The 14,914-nt window shown below is 43.7% G+C and overlaps 1 protein-coding gene across 3 annotated transcripts in view; it reads left to right on the top strand.

Annotated features, from left to right (window-relative positions):
* ARHGAP18 (Rho GTPase activating protein 18) overlaps positions 1 to 14,914 on the top strand; it is a 99,748-nt gene that overhangs the window by 20,857 nt on the left and 63,977 nt on the right. For 2 of the 3 annotated variants that reach the window (XM_064447311.1, XM_064447310.1), the window contains exon 1: positions 7,313 to 7,493. The exons of the other annotated variant lie outside the window; for it this stretch is intronic. In XM_064447311.1, coding sequence (XP_064303381.1) covers positions 7,420 to 7,493 — 74 coding nt within the window. In that variant the 5' untranslated portion in view covers positions 7,313 to 7,419. Of the gene's footprint in view, positions 1 to 7,312; positions 7,494 to 14,914 lie in introns of those variants that run through there. 3 annotated transcript variants of the gene reach the window in all.

Consider the following 14,914-nt stretch of genomic DNA (forward strand, 5'->3'; position numbering starts at 1 on the left):
GATTTTAGTTAAATTTCTGGAAAACGCAATTCTGAGTTGATACGAATAATTTTTTAAATTTGTGTTTAACTCAGAAGATTTTTTTCAATTCTAAGTAGCAAAAATAATACTGACAGCTTGAAATATTCCATATTAAGGGTGGCTGAATTTGATTGCATTGTGTAAAATGTGAGAGAAGGAAACATTTTTCTAAGATTTGTTTGGGATGAAAGAGAATGATGCAAAATGAATATTTTTTCAATAAGAAAGAACTAAGAATATTTTGCTTTGTGTTAACTTGAAGTTTTACTGGGGAATCTTCAGTTTTGAAGCCCTTACAGAGAAGTGATTTTCTTTCTCACAGCCCATGACTCATACAATTGTTCATTTCTTTGTTCTGAAGCATTTCTTCTCAGCTTATAGCGACATTTCTGGATGGCTCTGGCTTGCTCAGTTTAGCATTGTGTCACAATTTTCATGAGCTTTTCTGACTGACTAAACTCAGAAGAAACTTCTCCTTCGTGACTGCTGTATGTTTTACTTCACCAGATATTTCTGTGCTGCCAACTCAGCTGTGATCAAATCTGCAGGCAGCAGCAAAATTAGGAGGGTAATGAAGAGAAGAGCTCCCAGTCAATGTGCAGACTGTCTTGGCGAACGTGTGTGAGAGAGAGCATGGTTTCAACTTCCTAGCCAGGTGTAGACTGAAAAAACCATCCCAGCCCTTACTCAAACCTGATCTAAAGCTGGGGGGTGGGTGGGGCTGGCTGAGAGACCATGAACCTGAGTGATGGATACAGCCTGCCTTTTAAAGCAGCAAATCATATGTTTATTTTCAAGTATGCTCTCCACACTTGCTAGCACCATCTCCATCTCACTTGAGGAGTCTTCAGCTGGTCAGTTCATCCATTCATTTACACCCCAAATGCTCAATATAGGGGTCTACTTCCTGACTTAAAGAAGAGAGGTGGAGTTGTGAGTTACGGGAATCTTCTCTGCTCCTGCCTCTCCAGTGGGTTTCATGTTGGTTGCAGAGTCCAAGAGAAGAGACAAACCCAGGCTTTCTTGCATTCATGTGACAGCACCCACACACAACAAAGTGAATGCCCCCTACCACTCTGTACATATCCCTCATAAGAAATTTCAGGCTGAGCTTCGATGTGCAAACCAGTCAGAAAATCTGCTCAAACTGTATCATACACGCATATGTTCAAGTCAGTCATAGAAGGACTATAAGCACCAATGTGAGAAGCAGCCACGAGAAAAGCTAATGTTTTCCACAATACCGTATTTGTGATACAGTCAGGAGAGTATTTGTGATATTGTATGAGGTCACAGTCGCACTACAAGTTCAGGGCCCTCAGGCTCAAGAAAGATTAATTCAAACTGGAACAGATGCAGAAAGAGTCAACATGGATGGTCAGGAGGATGGAAGATCTCTCCCTGAAAGAAAACCAAAAGCATGTAGCATGTTTAACTCAGAAAAACTCTTTTTGAAGGGTCATACAGCTGCCTTGTGTAAATGTAAAATAGGATTGAACAGGAATATGCAATACCATGCTCTAGAGTTTCATCTTTATTTCATATGCTGGTAGAGTATATCTACCTATGCAGTGAATGCGTTCGGTGTGCACCACATCTAGGTGACACCTTGGGAGAATGAAGAAGGACTGAGGCCATTACATTCTGAATATAAACTTGTCTTTTCATAATGAGTGGCATATGTGAAGTTATGGCTTATAAAACCAAAATTTTATCAAAACTAGCTCAAGATAAAGGGGGCGTTCAGAGTCACCAGTGAAAATCCTGTGGTGCCCAACATTCATGCTGACTTTCCTTTTTTTTTTTTCCAAAAGCGTCATGAAACATCAGTTGTGGTATTAAGTTTTCCCCAAAAGTCCTATACCTCATGTGGAGGTACGCGAAGTATACTAGATTTATCATCTGTTCTCTGTGCTTGTGGATACAGAAATCCATGCCCTATTAAATCACACACCAAAAGAAAGTAAACATAGTGATGTAATAGGAAGTAATGTGCTGCATTTTTTGGTGCCTTTCAATGTAATTGAACATATGGTGAATAATCCTTGTAAATAGCTAGATATTATAGCCCCATTATATGGATAGGGAAAGGGAAGCAAGAATTGATACAAGGGTTTGTGCAAGGTCACACTACAAATAAATGTGGGTAAATTACCACCCCTGAACTGATATACCTCTGGGTAAAATTCAGCAGCTGTCTGACCATGAGCAAAAACGTAAAGCAGGTGAGATGAGAACTTCAACCACTCAGCCCCCTGTGATTTATGTAAGGTAGGCAGATGGGCAAGATCTGAATTCCTCCAGGGGGTGCATTCAAGAAAAATCAAACTGGATAAACTGGAATAAATTCATGTGGTCATTAGTATTCATAGGGATAATCTCAAAACCAGCATTGATAGTTACTGTTTCACCTTTTGCAGTCATGGAATTAAGAATTACCGAAGCAGCCACCAGAGTGCACCAGATACATTTTAGAGCAAAGTGCAGGAAGAGAGAGGAACCCTAAGTGTCCCTTCCTTTTCTTCTTTTCTTTTTGCTGTGGGAAACAAACCAGTTGTTTAAATATGTATGTGGAGGGCAGTGAGGGAGAAGGTGAAAACTTTCAGAAAGCCGGGAGCGTGTCAGTTCCCTTACCTGTGGCCAAGTCCTTGCCGATTCTAGAGCGTGATTCATCTTTATGTCCTAAAGCGGAGGTCTAGGACGTAGGATTTTACCCTCTTAAAGTACATTTCTTTCACAGACTTTCGGTGGAGCATAAAATCACTTGCATGGGTGTAGACATCAAGAGTTAAGTAACAGAAATCATACCCTGAGTATCTAACCTGTAATATTCCTTTTTATGTTATTCCTAGCATTGGTTATTAATGGCTGCAGAACACTGTTCACATCTGTGGTTCTTTATGTAGGGGAGTGCAACAACACATGAAGTGTGAAGCTTAATAACGGTTAGATTTCACCATACAATATACAAATAACTTTCCCTTTCATGTCTTTTCTGGCTGCTAGCTGGAACCCTGGAAACACAATTTGTACAGTGGAAATGCTGCCATTTTATTTGTGAATTAGGTGAGTGAGCTGATGAGACGTTTTCTGCTCAGTTTAAAACCCATCTGAACAACTTTTACAGTAGATAATGCTAGGGCAAGGATGAAACTCTCCTGAATTAAAAAATGTGTTTTAAAAGTCCTGAAGTACAGTGGTACTTTCACTGCAGCACTGCATTGGTTCCACAGGGATTTCTGGACCTCAGCAGGAATAAATCCAATCCATCTACTGCCATTGAAGTCAGCCTGTGGATTCGAATTTGTAAGCTCACCTTTTACTGTGTCCTCAAGCCAGTAATTGATGCATCATCAGCAACATAGAATGTGAAAAATCACCCATCACCTATATAAAATATATTATCATATATTTATACAAATTATGAAATTCTGTGTTATTTTTTTTATCTGCGAAAACTTTAAAAAGGAAAAAAATGACTCTGCAGTGAAGAGTCAAAAGCACATGTTGAACACATGCATGTTCAAACCCTGTAAAGCAGCGATGAAGGCTGGTACTGCTAAGAAGTTCTCTTTTTAGCCATTGCTTTGTAAAGAGAGCACTAAGCATGAGAACCCTGCGTGATCTGCTTGGCTCTGGTGACTGACTATATTAAGTGTAAAGGCACTGCACAATATCTTGATCTGAATTTTTAAACTTTTTGAAGGGGTCTTGGATTCTGTAGCAAGATAGACTGATTTGTAAACTCCTTCCTCGATGATATGTCCTTTTATCACATAAAGCTACATGCCTCAGCTGGTGCATTCTTATCTAGGTGATCACAAACAATCTTACTTTCCAAATAAGCATTCCCTTACCTTGTTAAGAACATGGATATCAACTGCAAACTCAGTAATTACTATCAGTTGGTTTAGGCAGAAGATATACCGGTGAAAGAGTGTGGTGATACTCATGTCGGTTTACAGCAATAATACATCTGTAGGTCAAAATGGTTCCACTGGTTCCAGTAGAACAGCTGGTTCCACTGTAAATCAGGAATAATTTCATCAAAGAAAACGATGCTGGTGTTACGCTGTCATAGCAGTACAGAGTTTGATCCTATCAAGTTGTCCAACATGGTAAAGAAGAAAGTGTGCCTAGAATTAAGCTCCTAAATCCACTTCCATGTTTGAAGCGTGCCATGTTAAAGACAGATTTAAGAAGGGAATCAGTATCTCTGGTGCTTTTATGAGTAATTTAATCCCAATTCTCATTTATTAATAGAATTTACCTCTTTGTAGATCCTTTTCCCACCCTCCTTGTGATATACTTAGAAAAGCTAGAAAAGCTACTCTCCAATTGACTGGTACAAACTAATTCTGGGTTTTGCTGTTCTTAGTCTGCCCCCGCCCCGCCCGGCCCATGAACACGGCAGATTCTCCCCTTCTCCATTTGCAGTGAAGGCCTCTTTGAGCAGGCCCTGGTGACACCACACTAGCTATACCTCATTTCTGCATTCTTCTTTTTACAGCGGCCATGCGGCATGTTATGTTGTGCCTTAATTTCGATGCGTTTTAAGATGCTTATCAAAGAAAAAGCTGTTTATATTTTTGTTCTTGTAACACCTAATATATAATTTTAGTTTGGGCAAAGGCCTTTGGAGAGCACTCGTTAGACACAGAATGTTTTAAATGTTTTTACTTTTATTTCTGTTATTTTTCAGCTATTCTTTAAAGGAAGTTTTAAAACTGAGTGGGCTATTTGGCATGCAACCAATTATCTGAAATTTTAGAAATAGCCGGGTCCAAAGGATGCTGGTATTTACATTTTTAGTTTTCTTGGTTCAGTTTAAAAGAGAAAGGTTGGGTCCCTAACAAAAATACTTTGCATTCTGCATAGGCTGTTTGACAACTGACATGTGCATTTGAAGAAAGAGCGAGAGGCACCAGCAGATCGGTGTAGCGACAGACATTAATAGGCTGTGTCTCACCTCATGCTGATGTACTGCTGAAGTGACCAGTGAAAACAGACGTGTCCTGTTTGTGTGTTTATGTGAGAAGTTAGGACTCAGTTTTTGCTGCTTGGACATAGGCTGAGAGACGTGGAGAGAGTGCTGTGCTGCTGCAGCGGCAGGACAGGGAGTTCCGCAGTGGCTTCATGTCCTTGTTTTTCTGTGCGTGCGTGTGAGTAGGTACATGCTGGTATTGTGTCCCCGTGCATTGCTCTTGGCGCATACGGCTGCTTGAGCTGTTGTAGCTCTGCTGCTGAAGCCGTTGCTGAAGGACTGAAGCCGTGCCTTCTCATTACCCACCCCTTCAGAAACTGAGAACATCTGGGGAGGTGGGACAGCACCACACTCTTTTATATGCACCGTAGATCTGCCCTGATTGAGTTGGTTAAAAAAATCCACATAGTTCAAAACAGGCCTGTTCTTCATTCTAATTTGGATGCAAAGCTTATCTGTTGGAACTACTACTTTTTTTTGTATTCATTTTTTAAAAAATCTAAATGTGAAAATTTTGATTAAAAAATTAACAAATCTCAGACCAAAAATATTTTAGCCAAAACACCTTGACAAGCTGCCTACAGATAAAACATAGAAGCCACGGAAGATGCAGACTTTATTAAAACCCACCCCTATCCTCAGTTCTTCATATGAACTTAAAAGTAAGGCAGCAGTTGACCTTCAGTGGTGTAAGAAGTGAAAAGGCACCTCTGTAATGGTTGGTCCACTGAACATTGGCCAAGTTTTCCTGTTCTTGTAATGCTGGGACTTTTCGCAAAATTTCATGATGACATTATCCTTTTTAAAGAAGGGGGGGATGTCCTGTTTGGCGTTCTGCAGAAGGTCACCCTTTTAAGAAATCTACTGGATGGAATTATCTGCTTAAGTCAGTGACAAAATCCAGTTATGTCTGGGTGTCACTTGTGAACTCTGCAAAATCACCAGCTGCAGGCACCAAGGACTCTGAAGGACAAACTGATCTTGCTCAAACATGACGGGAAGTTCTTTCTGTGTGCTTCTCCGCTGGCAGCAACTTCACAGCGACTGTAGGTTGAGATCCGTGCTGCGCCTGCTTGGCAGCACTGTGCTGGAGAACAGCTGCACAGAAAAATGCATGCTCCATCTGCAACTGGATGCAGCTTTCTTATTTTGATGTATGACGGTTTAAATAAGTGAAGGTTCAGACTCCAGATACCTGCATGTTCCAGAACACCTCACATACTGAACTTTTCAGATATTTAACTGCAAGCAAAGCAGTTGCATTTTTTTTTTTAGTTTACTTTGAAAGGAAAAAGGAAATGCAATCCAAGTTACACTCATATTGAAGGTAATCCATTTGCTTATGGCAAAAAGCAATTATAATTCAGAGAAATCATGTGCTTCTGTGAATGCGGACACAAATTACAAACCTAAACGTCACATACGCATTTACACAGGGTATGTTGTGGTTGCCATGGGAAAACCCAGGTTTGGGTGTTGTGGTGCAGATCCTGCCTACCAAATCAAAACTACTACCAAGGCAGTGAGGGAGTCCCATCTGGTCAGCGTTCGTGCCGAGGCGCAGCGGCGGCCGTCCCTACCGAAAAGCCGGAGGCGACGCTGCCCCGCTCCGGCTGTCGCTGGTCGGCGGAGCGTGACCTTGGAGCTAATGGCGGCTGGTTTGAGGCACAGCACCTCTGAGGCAGCTCCGTCACCTCCCGTCCTTGCCCGACGCTATCACCTGCTGGGATTTTTATAACGATAGCTTGTAATTAAAAAAAAAAAAAAAAAATCGCTTTTGTGTATGAAAAGTTAAACCGAACAGAGAATCACGTTGTGATTGAGCGAAATGGGCAACGTACAAAGCAAACACTGAACGCGTTATCATTTTTTATTACCGCGCTGCCTTTGCCGCCCCGCAAGCCGCCCCCGAGGGAGCAGCAGCCCCCGTGCGCCGCGCAGCCCCTTCGTCCCAGCCAACTCACCCAGGTCCGCAACGGCAGCCACTTTTCTTTCACTGACAGATTTCTTCAGGACGCCTTAAAACAAACCCCAGCCTGACGAAGGAACGCAGGTTTTTAAGACGACGCGATGCACGCAAGCACACGGGACGCTGGCGCTGAGGCGGGCGGGCGGCCGCGTCCCGTCGCGGCTGGAGCCGCCGGCGGCCGGTGGGAGGCAGGGCGGCGGGGGCCCGCGCCCGGAGCCCTGCCCGCTCCCGCTGCCGCCCGCGGGGCCCCGGGTGCCCGAGGCGGGAGGCGGGGCAGGGCCCGGCGGAGGGCGGCGGGCGGTGTCCCCGACGGGCCGCAGGAAGCGCTGCCGTCACCCGGCCCTGCCCCGCTGCGCCGCCGGCGGGAGGCTGGGCCGCGCCGGGCCGCGGCCGGGCCGCCCCGCACCGCCTCGGCGGACCCAGGAGGGACGCGGCGGCGCAGGCCATGAGCTGGCGCTCCGGCTCCGGCGGCGTGGTCCTCACCGCCTACCACACCAGCGGCGGCGGCGACCCCGGCGGGTGAGTGGCGGCGCCGGGTGGCTGGGCCGGCGGCGGCGGGCGCTGCCCTGCCCTGCCCTGCCCTGCCCAGCCCTGCCCAGCCCAGTCAGCTCAGGTCAGCCCGGCTCAGCCCAGCCCAGCCGGGCCCGGCCCGGCGGCAGGTGCACCCGGGGGCGGCGGGGCGGGGGCGGCCGCGGCGGAGAAGCCGAGCCGGCTCCGCGGGCAGAAGGTGCCTCCGCCCGCGCGGGGGCTGCTCGGGTTTCCCGCCTTCTTGCGCTAACTGCGCTTTGTCCCGCATCCTCCCAAACGGGTTTTCCTTTCTTCCTTTATCCCCTTCCCCCAGTAAGCCCGGCACGTCCTGGAAACGCCAGGCGTTTTGCCGGGCTTCCGAAAGACGAGTGCAAACGGCTGTTGTCAAGGTGCTGGTAGCTGCAAACAGTTCCGTGGGCACCCGAGTGGGTTGTCGGTGTTAAAACCAAAGTGCCGGTGCGGTTTCAGGCTTGTAGCGCGGAGGGTTTGTGGGGTGCAGCGGTGGGTGCTGCCCCGCGGCTTTCGGGGGAGCTGGACCCCGGAATCCTTGGGGTCAGGCTCTCTGTGGGCTGCAGGGCGTAGATTTTCATGTCACCACTTTACTGCTTTGTGCTTTGCGTTATTGTTGTTTTGTTTTAATGAGATAAAGGGAAGGAAGGTGCAGGTAATGACAAGTTTAAACTTTTTAAAGCATTTGTCAGTTTGTGATAACAGGCAAAGACACCAGCTTCACTTTTATGAAGGCTGAGGACCGTCTCGTGTCTCACAGCTTTTGTTTGATACAGGCAGAAGCACTGCTGGCTTTTCCATAGCAATAAACAGAGTCTGCTGTGTGGAAAGGAGAGTTTTGTCTTTATGGCCCATTTGGTCTTGTCTCTTCCTTGCTGAAACTGTCAACAAAGGTCCCATTGATAAAGATGGGACTTTTATTAATGCCCGCTGAAACTGGGAAGGTATCGAAACTGGCACGCTGCTTCCATGTGTGCATAGGGAAGAGCGTGTCTGATCAAAGAGATAAAAAGATTATAAGAAGACAAAAGGGAGTACAGTGTGTCACCCTGGACAAAGGATAACTGCGGCACTATGATGTGTCACACCAAGATCCACGGCAAAGGCAAAAACTGAACTGAGAAATACAGCCTACCCAGTGTTTGAACCACAAAGCCATGCCTCTCTCCTTATTGAGGTACTTCCTTCTCTGTAAGTAATGTTATTTATCAAACCCGCTTGAAGTCCCGCTGTCATCTTAGGTACATATATAAGGGCACTGCAGATCTAGTTGTTTACCGTTGAGTGCAAAATATGTGCATTTCTGCAAGAAAATAATGAAATCCACCACCTTCTCTGTTATGGTTTGTTGTGGTTTTATTTCTCATACCCCTCCTCAGACAGGAGGGACAGGATAAAAACCACTTTCTCTGCTTCTTGGCAAAACTTCTCAATAAGGACCTGTGTATCTGTAAACTATCAAGATCAGTTCCCTCCTTTAACATGGGGCTGCGTGGTTACATGGCACTAAGCCGCAGTTGCTCTTAGCCCCCAGAGGCCCCAGACGTGTGCGCAGTCCTGGGGGCCTTTCTGTGTCCTAGAAACTTGTCTCCCGTACTAACGCCGCACGGTTAGGAGCAGCGGGCTCATCAGGTTCTCTGCACCTGCTTTTGGGGACAGCCTCCTGTGTAAACTGAGGGTGTCAGTTTAACATGCTCTAAGTGTAAATGTAAGGTGTCAGTTTAATGCTGTAAATTTGCATTGCCATGCGAGTAACGGTGATCCTTCACAAATTGTTCTGATGTGGGATTAAGGGAGTGCAGGGGGAAATAAATCTGAAAAGTAGTGTCATTTCCTTAATTATAACAAATAAATACATACATTAAAGCTGTGTACAGGGATTCCCACAGTTAGTTTGCCTGAGTTCCACCGCTGGCAGCGTTACAGCTTTCCAAGCCATGCATGTTTTCCATTTAGCTCGTTAAACTAAGATCCTAAAGGACACCTCTCTACCTTTCTGCTGTGCCACTCTGAATATGGTCCTCAGTCCCGTCTCTCCCATTTTCATTAACCATGATCTCAACTCCCTGGTCCTGATTCATCTGCTCTTTCCTGCCCTGGATCCCCAGTGTCTTCCCAGTTCTGAAGTGAGAGAGGTTGGGAATAGTGTTTTCATGGGGGCAGGGAGGGATGAGAATGACCACTTGCTATTTTTTTGTCTTTTTAAAAAAAAACAACAAACAAAACTTCTGAAACATTGTAACATTTCTGTGGGGTTTTTCAATTTTTCTGACTACTTACCTTCTTCATCAACATTCCCAAGATGCGCAGAGCTGCGTGATAATAACAGAGCAAATGCCCAAACCTGTATAATTCTGAAATATTTTGTAGGAATAAGTTCTTCCATTATCCCCTGCACAGTGCGTGAGTGTACCAGTTCGGCCATCCAGATTCTGCATTTTATTACTGGTGTGAAATTAGAACTTACTTTGCCTGTTTTAAAAATAACAAAATAAGAACAACTCTCAGTGACTAGGTTAGCATCTCTGCTAATTTAAAACCTGATGTTTAACAAGGATCAGAATATTAGGAAGCCATTGTGATCCAGTGCCAGCTGTAATGAAGCAGCCCTTTTGGAAAGCTTAATAGAGAAAATATGTTGAATTATTTTTTTTGTAGACATTCAAAATAGTGCATGTTAGAGATTGCTTTGACTTTGGAGGGTTGGGGAAGCATGGCAGTGGTACATCCTGGAAAAAGCGACGCATTGGCTCTGCTCCAAACAAAGCAGCATCCTAGGAAAGTGCTATACTTCCTAACCATTTATTTTTTCCTTCAGGCATACGAGAAGTCTTGCTTTGTAAGACTTAAGAATGATCTAATAGATTGTTGAGCTACTTCTCTGTTCTTATTTGGCTCTTTAAAGGCACAATGAGCCTATAAAGTATTTCCTTTAGGAAAGACTTACCTTACCATTGGTTCACTAGGCTAAAATCTAGAACAGCCTTGTTGTGATTACTTCCAAGTTTGACAATTTAGGAATGTTGCCTTGACAGCGGTGGTGCACAAAATAGCATCGGAGCTGTCGTCGTTGCCATAGAGAAGTGTATTTCACATTTGAAAGTAACAGTTAAAGGAATATCGTAGTGTAGTGTAGATATTGATTGTGGGTGACCTCTGTGGTATACCTAAGTATTTATCTGAGAACTTCTGTAGAGAAATCACAAAGGCAGATTACCCAGATTAAATTCAATTTTAATAGCTCTCTTTTCTATATTGCTTTAGTTTTCTCACTTCCCAGTTTTGACCCGTTAGATCGAGTAATGCTTTATTGGCCGTCATGCTAATTGCATTTTGGTGTCATCTCCTTTTTGTTATGCACAAGCTTTTAAATAATTTCTTTTTGTTTTTCCCATGAAACCAGTTGTTGTTATGTAGACTGTGGAAAGTAAGAGTGAATCAGATAGGTTCCAGTCCAAGCCTCTGTTTCAGTGACTGCTTGTAGGCATGTCACCCTCATGCACGTGAAATGTAAAATCCACACCCTTAAGCGCAGACTTCCAGTGCCATTAAAGTTGCTTGCTGGGGAATTTTACCCCATCTACTGTGGCAGAATGGACCGCAGGTCCTGTGTCATATTTGCCAGCCACATGTAGGCAATTCAGACAACAGTCTTCTCATGTGGCTGCATGGGTTGCCCTCAGGCAATCAAATGCCACCCAGAGAGTGCTCTGCAGGACTATTTCTGTCCTGTAGAGTGAGTGAACGTGTGTGTGTATGCATATATATATATGTATGTATATGTATGTGTGTGTATATATGTATGTAAAAATATTTTTTAAATGTGATTTTAAGGCTAAGACCAAGTCTGGAGTATTCAGTGGATGGGGAATAGGATATAGCAAAACTACAAATGAATGCATGCAGAGTGTGTGCAGAACTAACTGCATGCATATCAATGTATGAGGCAGATAAACGTCTGCTACAGAGCATTTTCAAGAGCCAAGCCTAAAATGCAAACTGAGTAACAGATAAATTATTTTAAATGTGGTGGCCACTGGAGGTTGACTTTGCTTTTCCCTCCCTCCATGCCTTTGTCCTACCTGGGAGGCTGCCAGTCTGTATTGTCTCCCATGGTGCACCAGGTTGTCATGTGAGTCACGGCCTCCCTATATGTTTCCAGTTCCTCACCAGCAGCCAGCACATGTGCTTTTGTTGCTTCCTCTGCACTTCTCTAACTTAAATTGGAAAACCAGTTTGAGTTTTGAAGCTTTGGAAGCCAGTGCATCTTTACCAACATATGCTCTCGAAGGGCTTGTGAATCTTCGTATTGCTAATGACTTCTTAAGAAGGACTGCAACATTTCATAGAGCCCAGGCCATGGCATTTGCTGTATTTAAATCTTGTGTTTGGTTTGCTGGTAGTCACTTGCAATATGAGAACGATCAGATGAGTTTCCCTGAGATGGAACTAAACCCCTGCCCAGTTCTGGAAAGAGTGCTGTAACCCGTAGCGACTGTAAGAGAAGATTGCTGCTGCCTCCTCAGGTCTCCTCCTTTGAGTGACACCTTCTAGCTAGGGCCTGCAGTCCCTGAGGCTCACCCTCCTGCTCCATTACTGAATCCACATGACTTTGGGAGATGCCAGGTGAAGCTTGGAACTGTGTGGCTGTGAAACCAGGGGGTCTCAGCTGGGTTTTGCTGTAGAGAAGTGCCCTTTTTTGTGGGTTACTGTGTAAGTCTGCATAAAACAAAATATTTCTTTTCATTTATCTTTGTAAATATGGGTTTTACTAATCTGTGTTCGCTGAGGATGAGTGACAAGTGAGGGGCGTAAAATGCTTGGTGTTTTCCACAGACGGCTGTGGTCAAAATCACTCACTCACTGCTTGATCTCCCTGAGAAAGAAACCAGCTGATAGATGTCCTTTGAGCTTGGAAAAATGACAAAGACTTCTGCTATGAGTTTCCCACAATATATGATTTTTTCAAAAGTTGACCATAATAGACATTACAAATCACACATAGAAGAGGAGTTTATTCTTTCCTTACCAGAATAATCTGCCTCAGTCATTGTTCAAATATTTGCTCACTTTAATCTGAAGGCTTAATAGTTTGCATCTTGAGCCAAGAAGAAATCTAGTAGTAAGCATGAATTCATGCCTTTTTTTCAAGGGCAGTTTCCATCTCCATTCTTGCAGAGAGATAAGCTCTCATTCCTTTCACCCTCTTTTCCTACCAGTGGCTCACTCTCAGAATTGAAATTCTGCAAAGCAAAGTTCTGTCGCACCATGACTGACTTTACAAAATCATAGCAATCTTTTTATCTGTTAAGTTTACAGGCTCTGCATGAGCACGGTCTTTATCTGAATTCATTAGAAAAATCTTTTCCTGCCTTGGATTTGCGTGCTAATTTGAAGAGTTTTTATTTTCTGATGCCTACCAACATCTTCAGATAGAGCTGACAGGCAACAATACATTAAGTTACTTTATTTAGCACTGCTTGTTTGTCTTTTGTACTTCATGCATGTATAAATATGTAGTATACTGCAGATCCTTGATGTGTTGCTTAGTTACTGGTGTATTTATCCTAGTAACTTGATCTACTGACAGCAAGATGTGGTATCCCATCATTTCCTGTGTCCTTGATTCTGGATTCTGCTTCATGGGGTTCCCCCTTCCCCCAGTTTTCACCTTATTTCTATTTTGAATTTACCTTGCCCCTGCGTTTTGTTCTTGCTATGTCTTTCCGATTGATTGAAAAGCCCTCCTAGTGCCTGTTACCTATTGTCAAGTTGCTGCTCAATTTTATCTTGGTAGACAGAGCAAATAATTCTCTTTGAATCTCTTTATTTCTTCTTCAGCATTTTCAGCATCCGTCCTTACACTTGCCCTGCTACTTTGCTTCTCCTTCACCCTCCCAGCCTGAATAACATGCAGTACTTCAGTGTCAGTCTCATGAGCGTCAACTATACCGGTAAAATCGCTTCCTTGCTGCTAATTACCACCTCAGCCACTTGTATATACGGCAGTCATGCCATCATGTTTTTCTAAGCATCCTGGTGGAACTCACTTTGAGTTGCATGTCCTTCCTGAGCCCTACATCTGCTCCTCATTGTGTAGACATAGGCACTGTTTCTTGCACTTAGACATCCATTTAGCATCTGACAGTATGAGAAAACATTATTTCAACAAGCCCAGTTCACTATGTGACCTAGATTATTCAACCCTGTGGATGTAGATTTGATTTAACGCTCTTTGCTATCATTGAAAACGCTCTGTTCAGTTATACTCTGGGTCAGGCCCCTAAACAGATATTAAATGAGAATAACTGTGCTCTATCAGTGGAGCTACATAGCAGAAAAGAGGAAGATCAGGGCCCTCAGTATATAGGCTTTTTTTTTTGGTTTAATGATACACAGAGAATGAGATGCTGTGCTTGTCTAGCTATAAGGAATGTGAAGCATAAAGGCCTTTTGAATATTTTAATTAAGGGCTTTCCCTTTTTTTCTTGAGTGTGTACAAATCTAGATGATACAGAGCATAATACAATGTGTTACTAGATGTGCTGTTATAAGCATATAGACTTTATGCAAAATCAGAATGTAACTGAACTTCCAATGAGCGAAGTGCCAGAGGTGCTGTGTAAATCTGAACTCCAATGTTTGCTCTAAGTGTGGTATCAAATTAATTTTTTTTTTATTGTTTCTCTAAGTTCTTTTTCTTTGAAGAGCATAATTGGTGAACTTGTTTTTGAATAAGACTAATGGCATCTGCAGTCTGCTGGCACTGGCCTTGATTAAAAAATGTTATTGTTATTGCCAATAGTTTACTTGTTTCATAACTGTTACCAGAGAGGCTGGAGCTGAAAGCTGTAAGGTTTTAAAAGGCTACTCATACATGTTTTAGTAACATCCGCAATGCCAGCACCCTTGTCTACAGTTAATGCTTTTTTACTAGAGTTACTAAGTATGCACCTTCATTTTTTTTTCTTCCATGAATCTGAATACTACGGCTGAACGGAGGCCGTAATCATCGTGATACAGCGAGGTTCCTGTTGTGAGTAGCGTTGCAGGTTCCTGTTATGCGTGGGTCACCGATTGACACTCCAGACTCCTCAGTAAATTAACTTGGCCAGGGGAAGAAAAGGTCCACACTCCTGAGTTTTGAATATTTCCAGCAGGACAGTGGACCCTTTTGTGAGGACTGCTGGTTTTGCAGTGAACCTGCCTCTGCCTTGGAGTCTTGATCTCAAAATAATCATGTTCAGGCAGGGAGTTTAAATATTTATAGCCAAATAAATGGGGGGGGGGGGAAGTGGGGCTTTTATTTTCAAAAGTGTTTGGATGTCTACAAAATAAATAGACTTATTTCATAAGTACGATTGTAACCATCATTTTCTGAGGTGTCTTTTTGGTGACCCCCC

This window comes from Phalacrocorax carbo, chromosome 3 (assembly GCF_963921805.1).
Source record: "Phalacrocorax carbo chromosome 3, bPhaCar2.1, whole genome shotgun sequence".
NCBI lineage: Eukaryota > Metazoa > Chordata > Aves > Suliformes > Phalacrocoracidae > Phalacrocorax > Phalacrocorax carbo.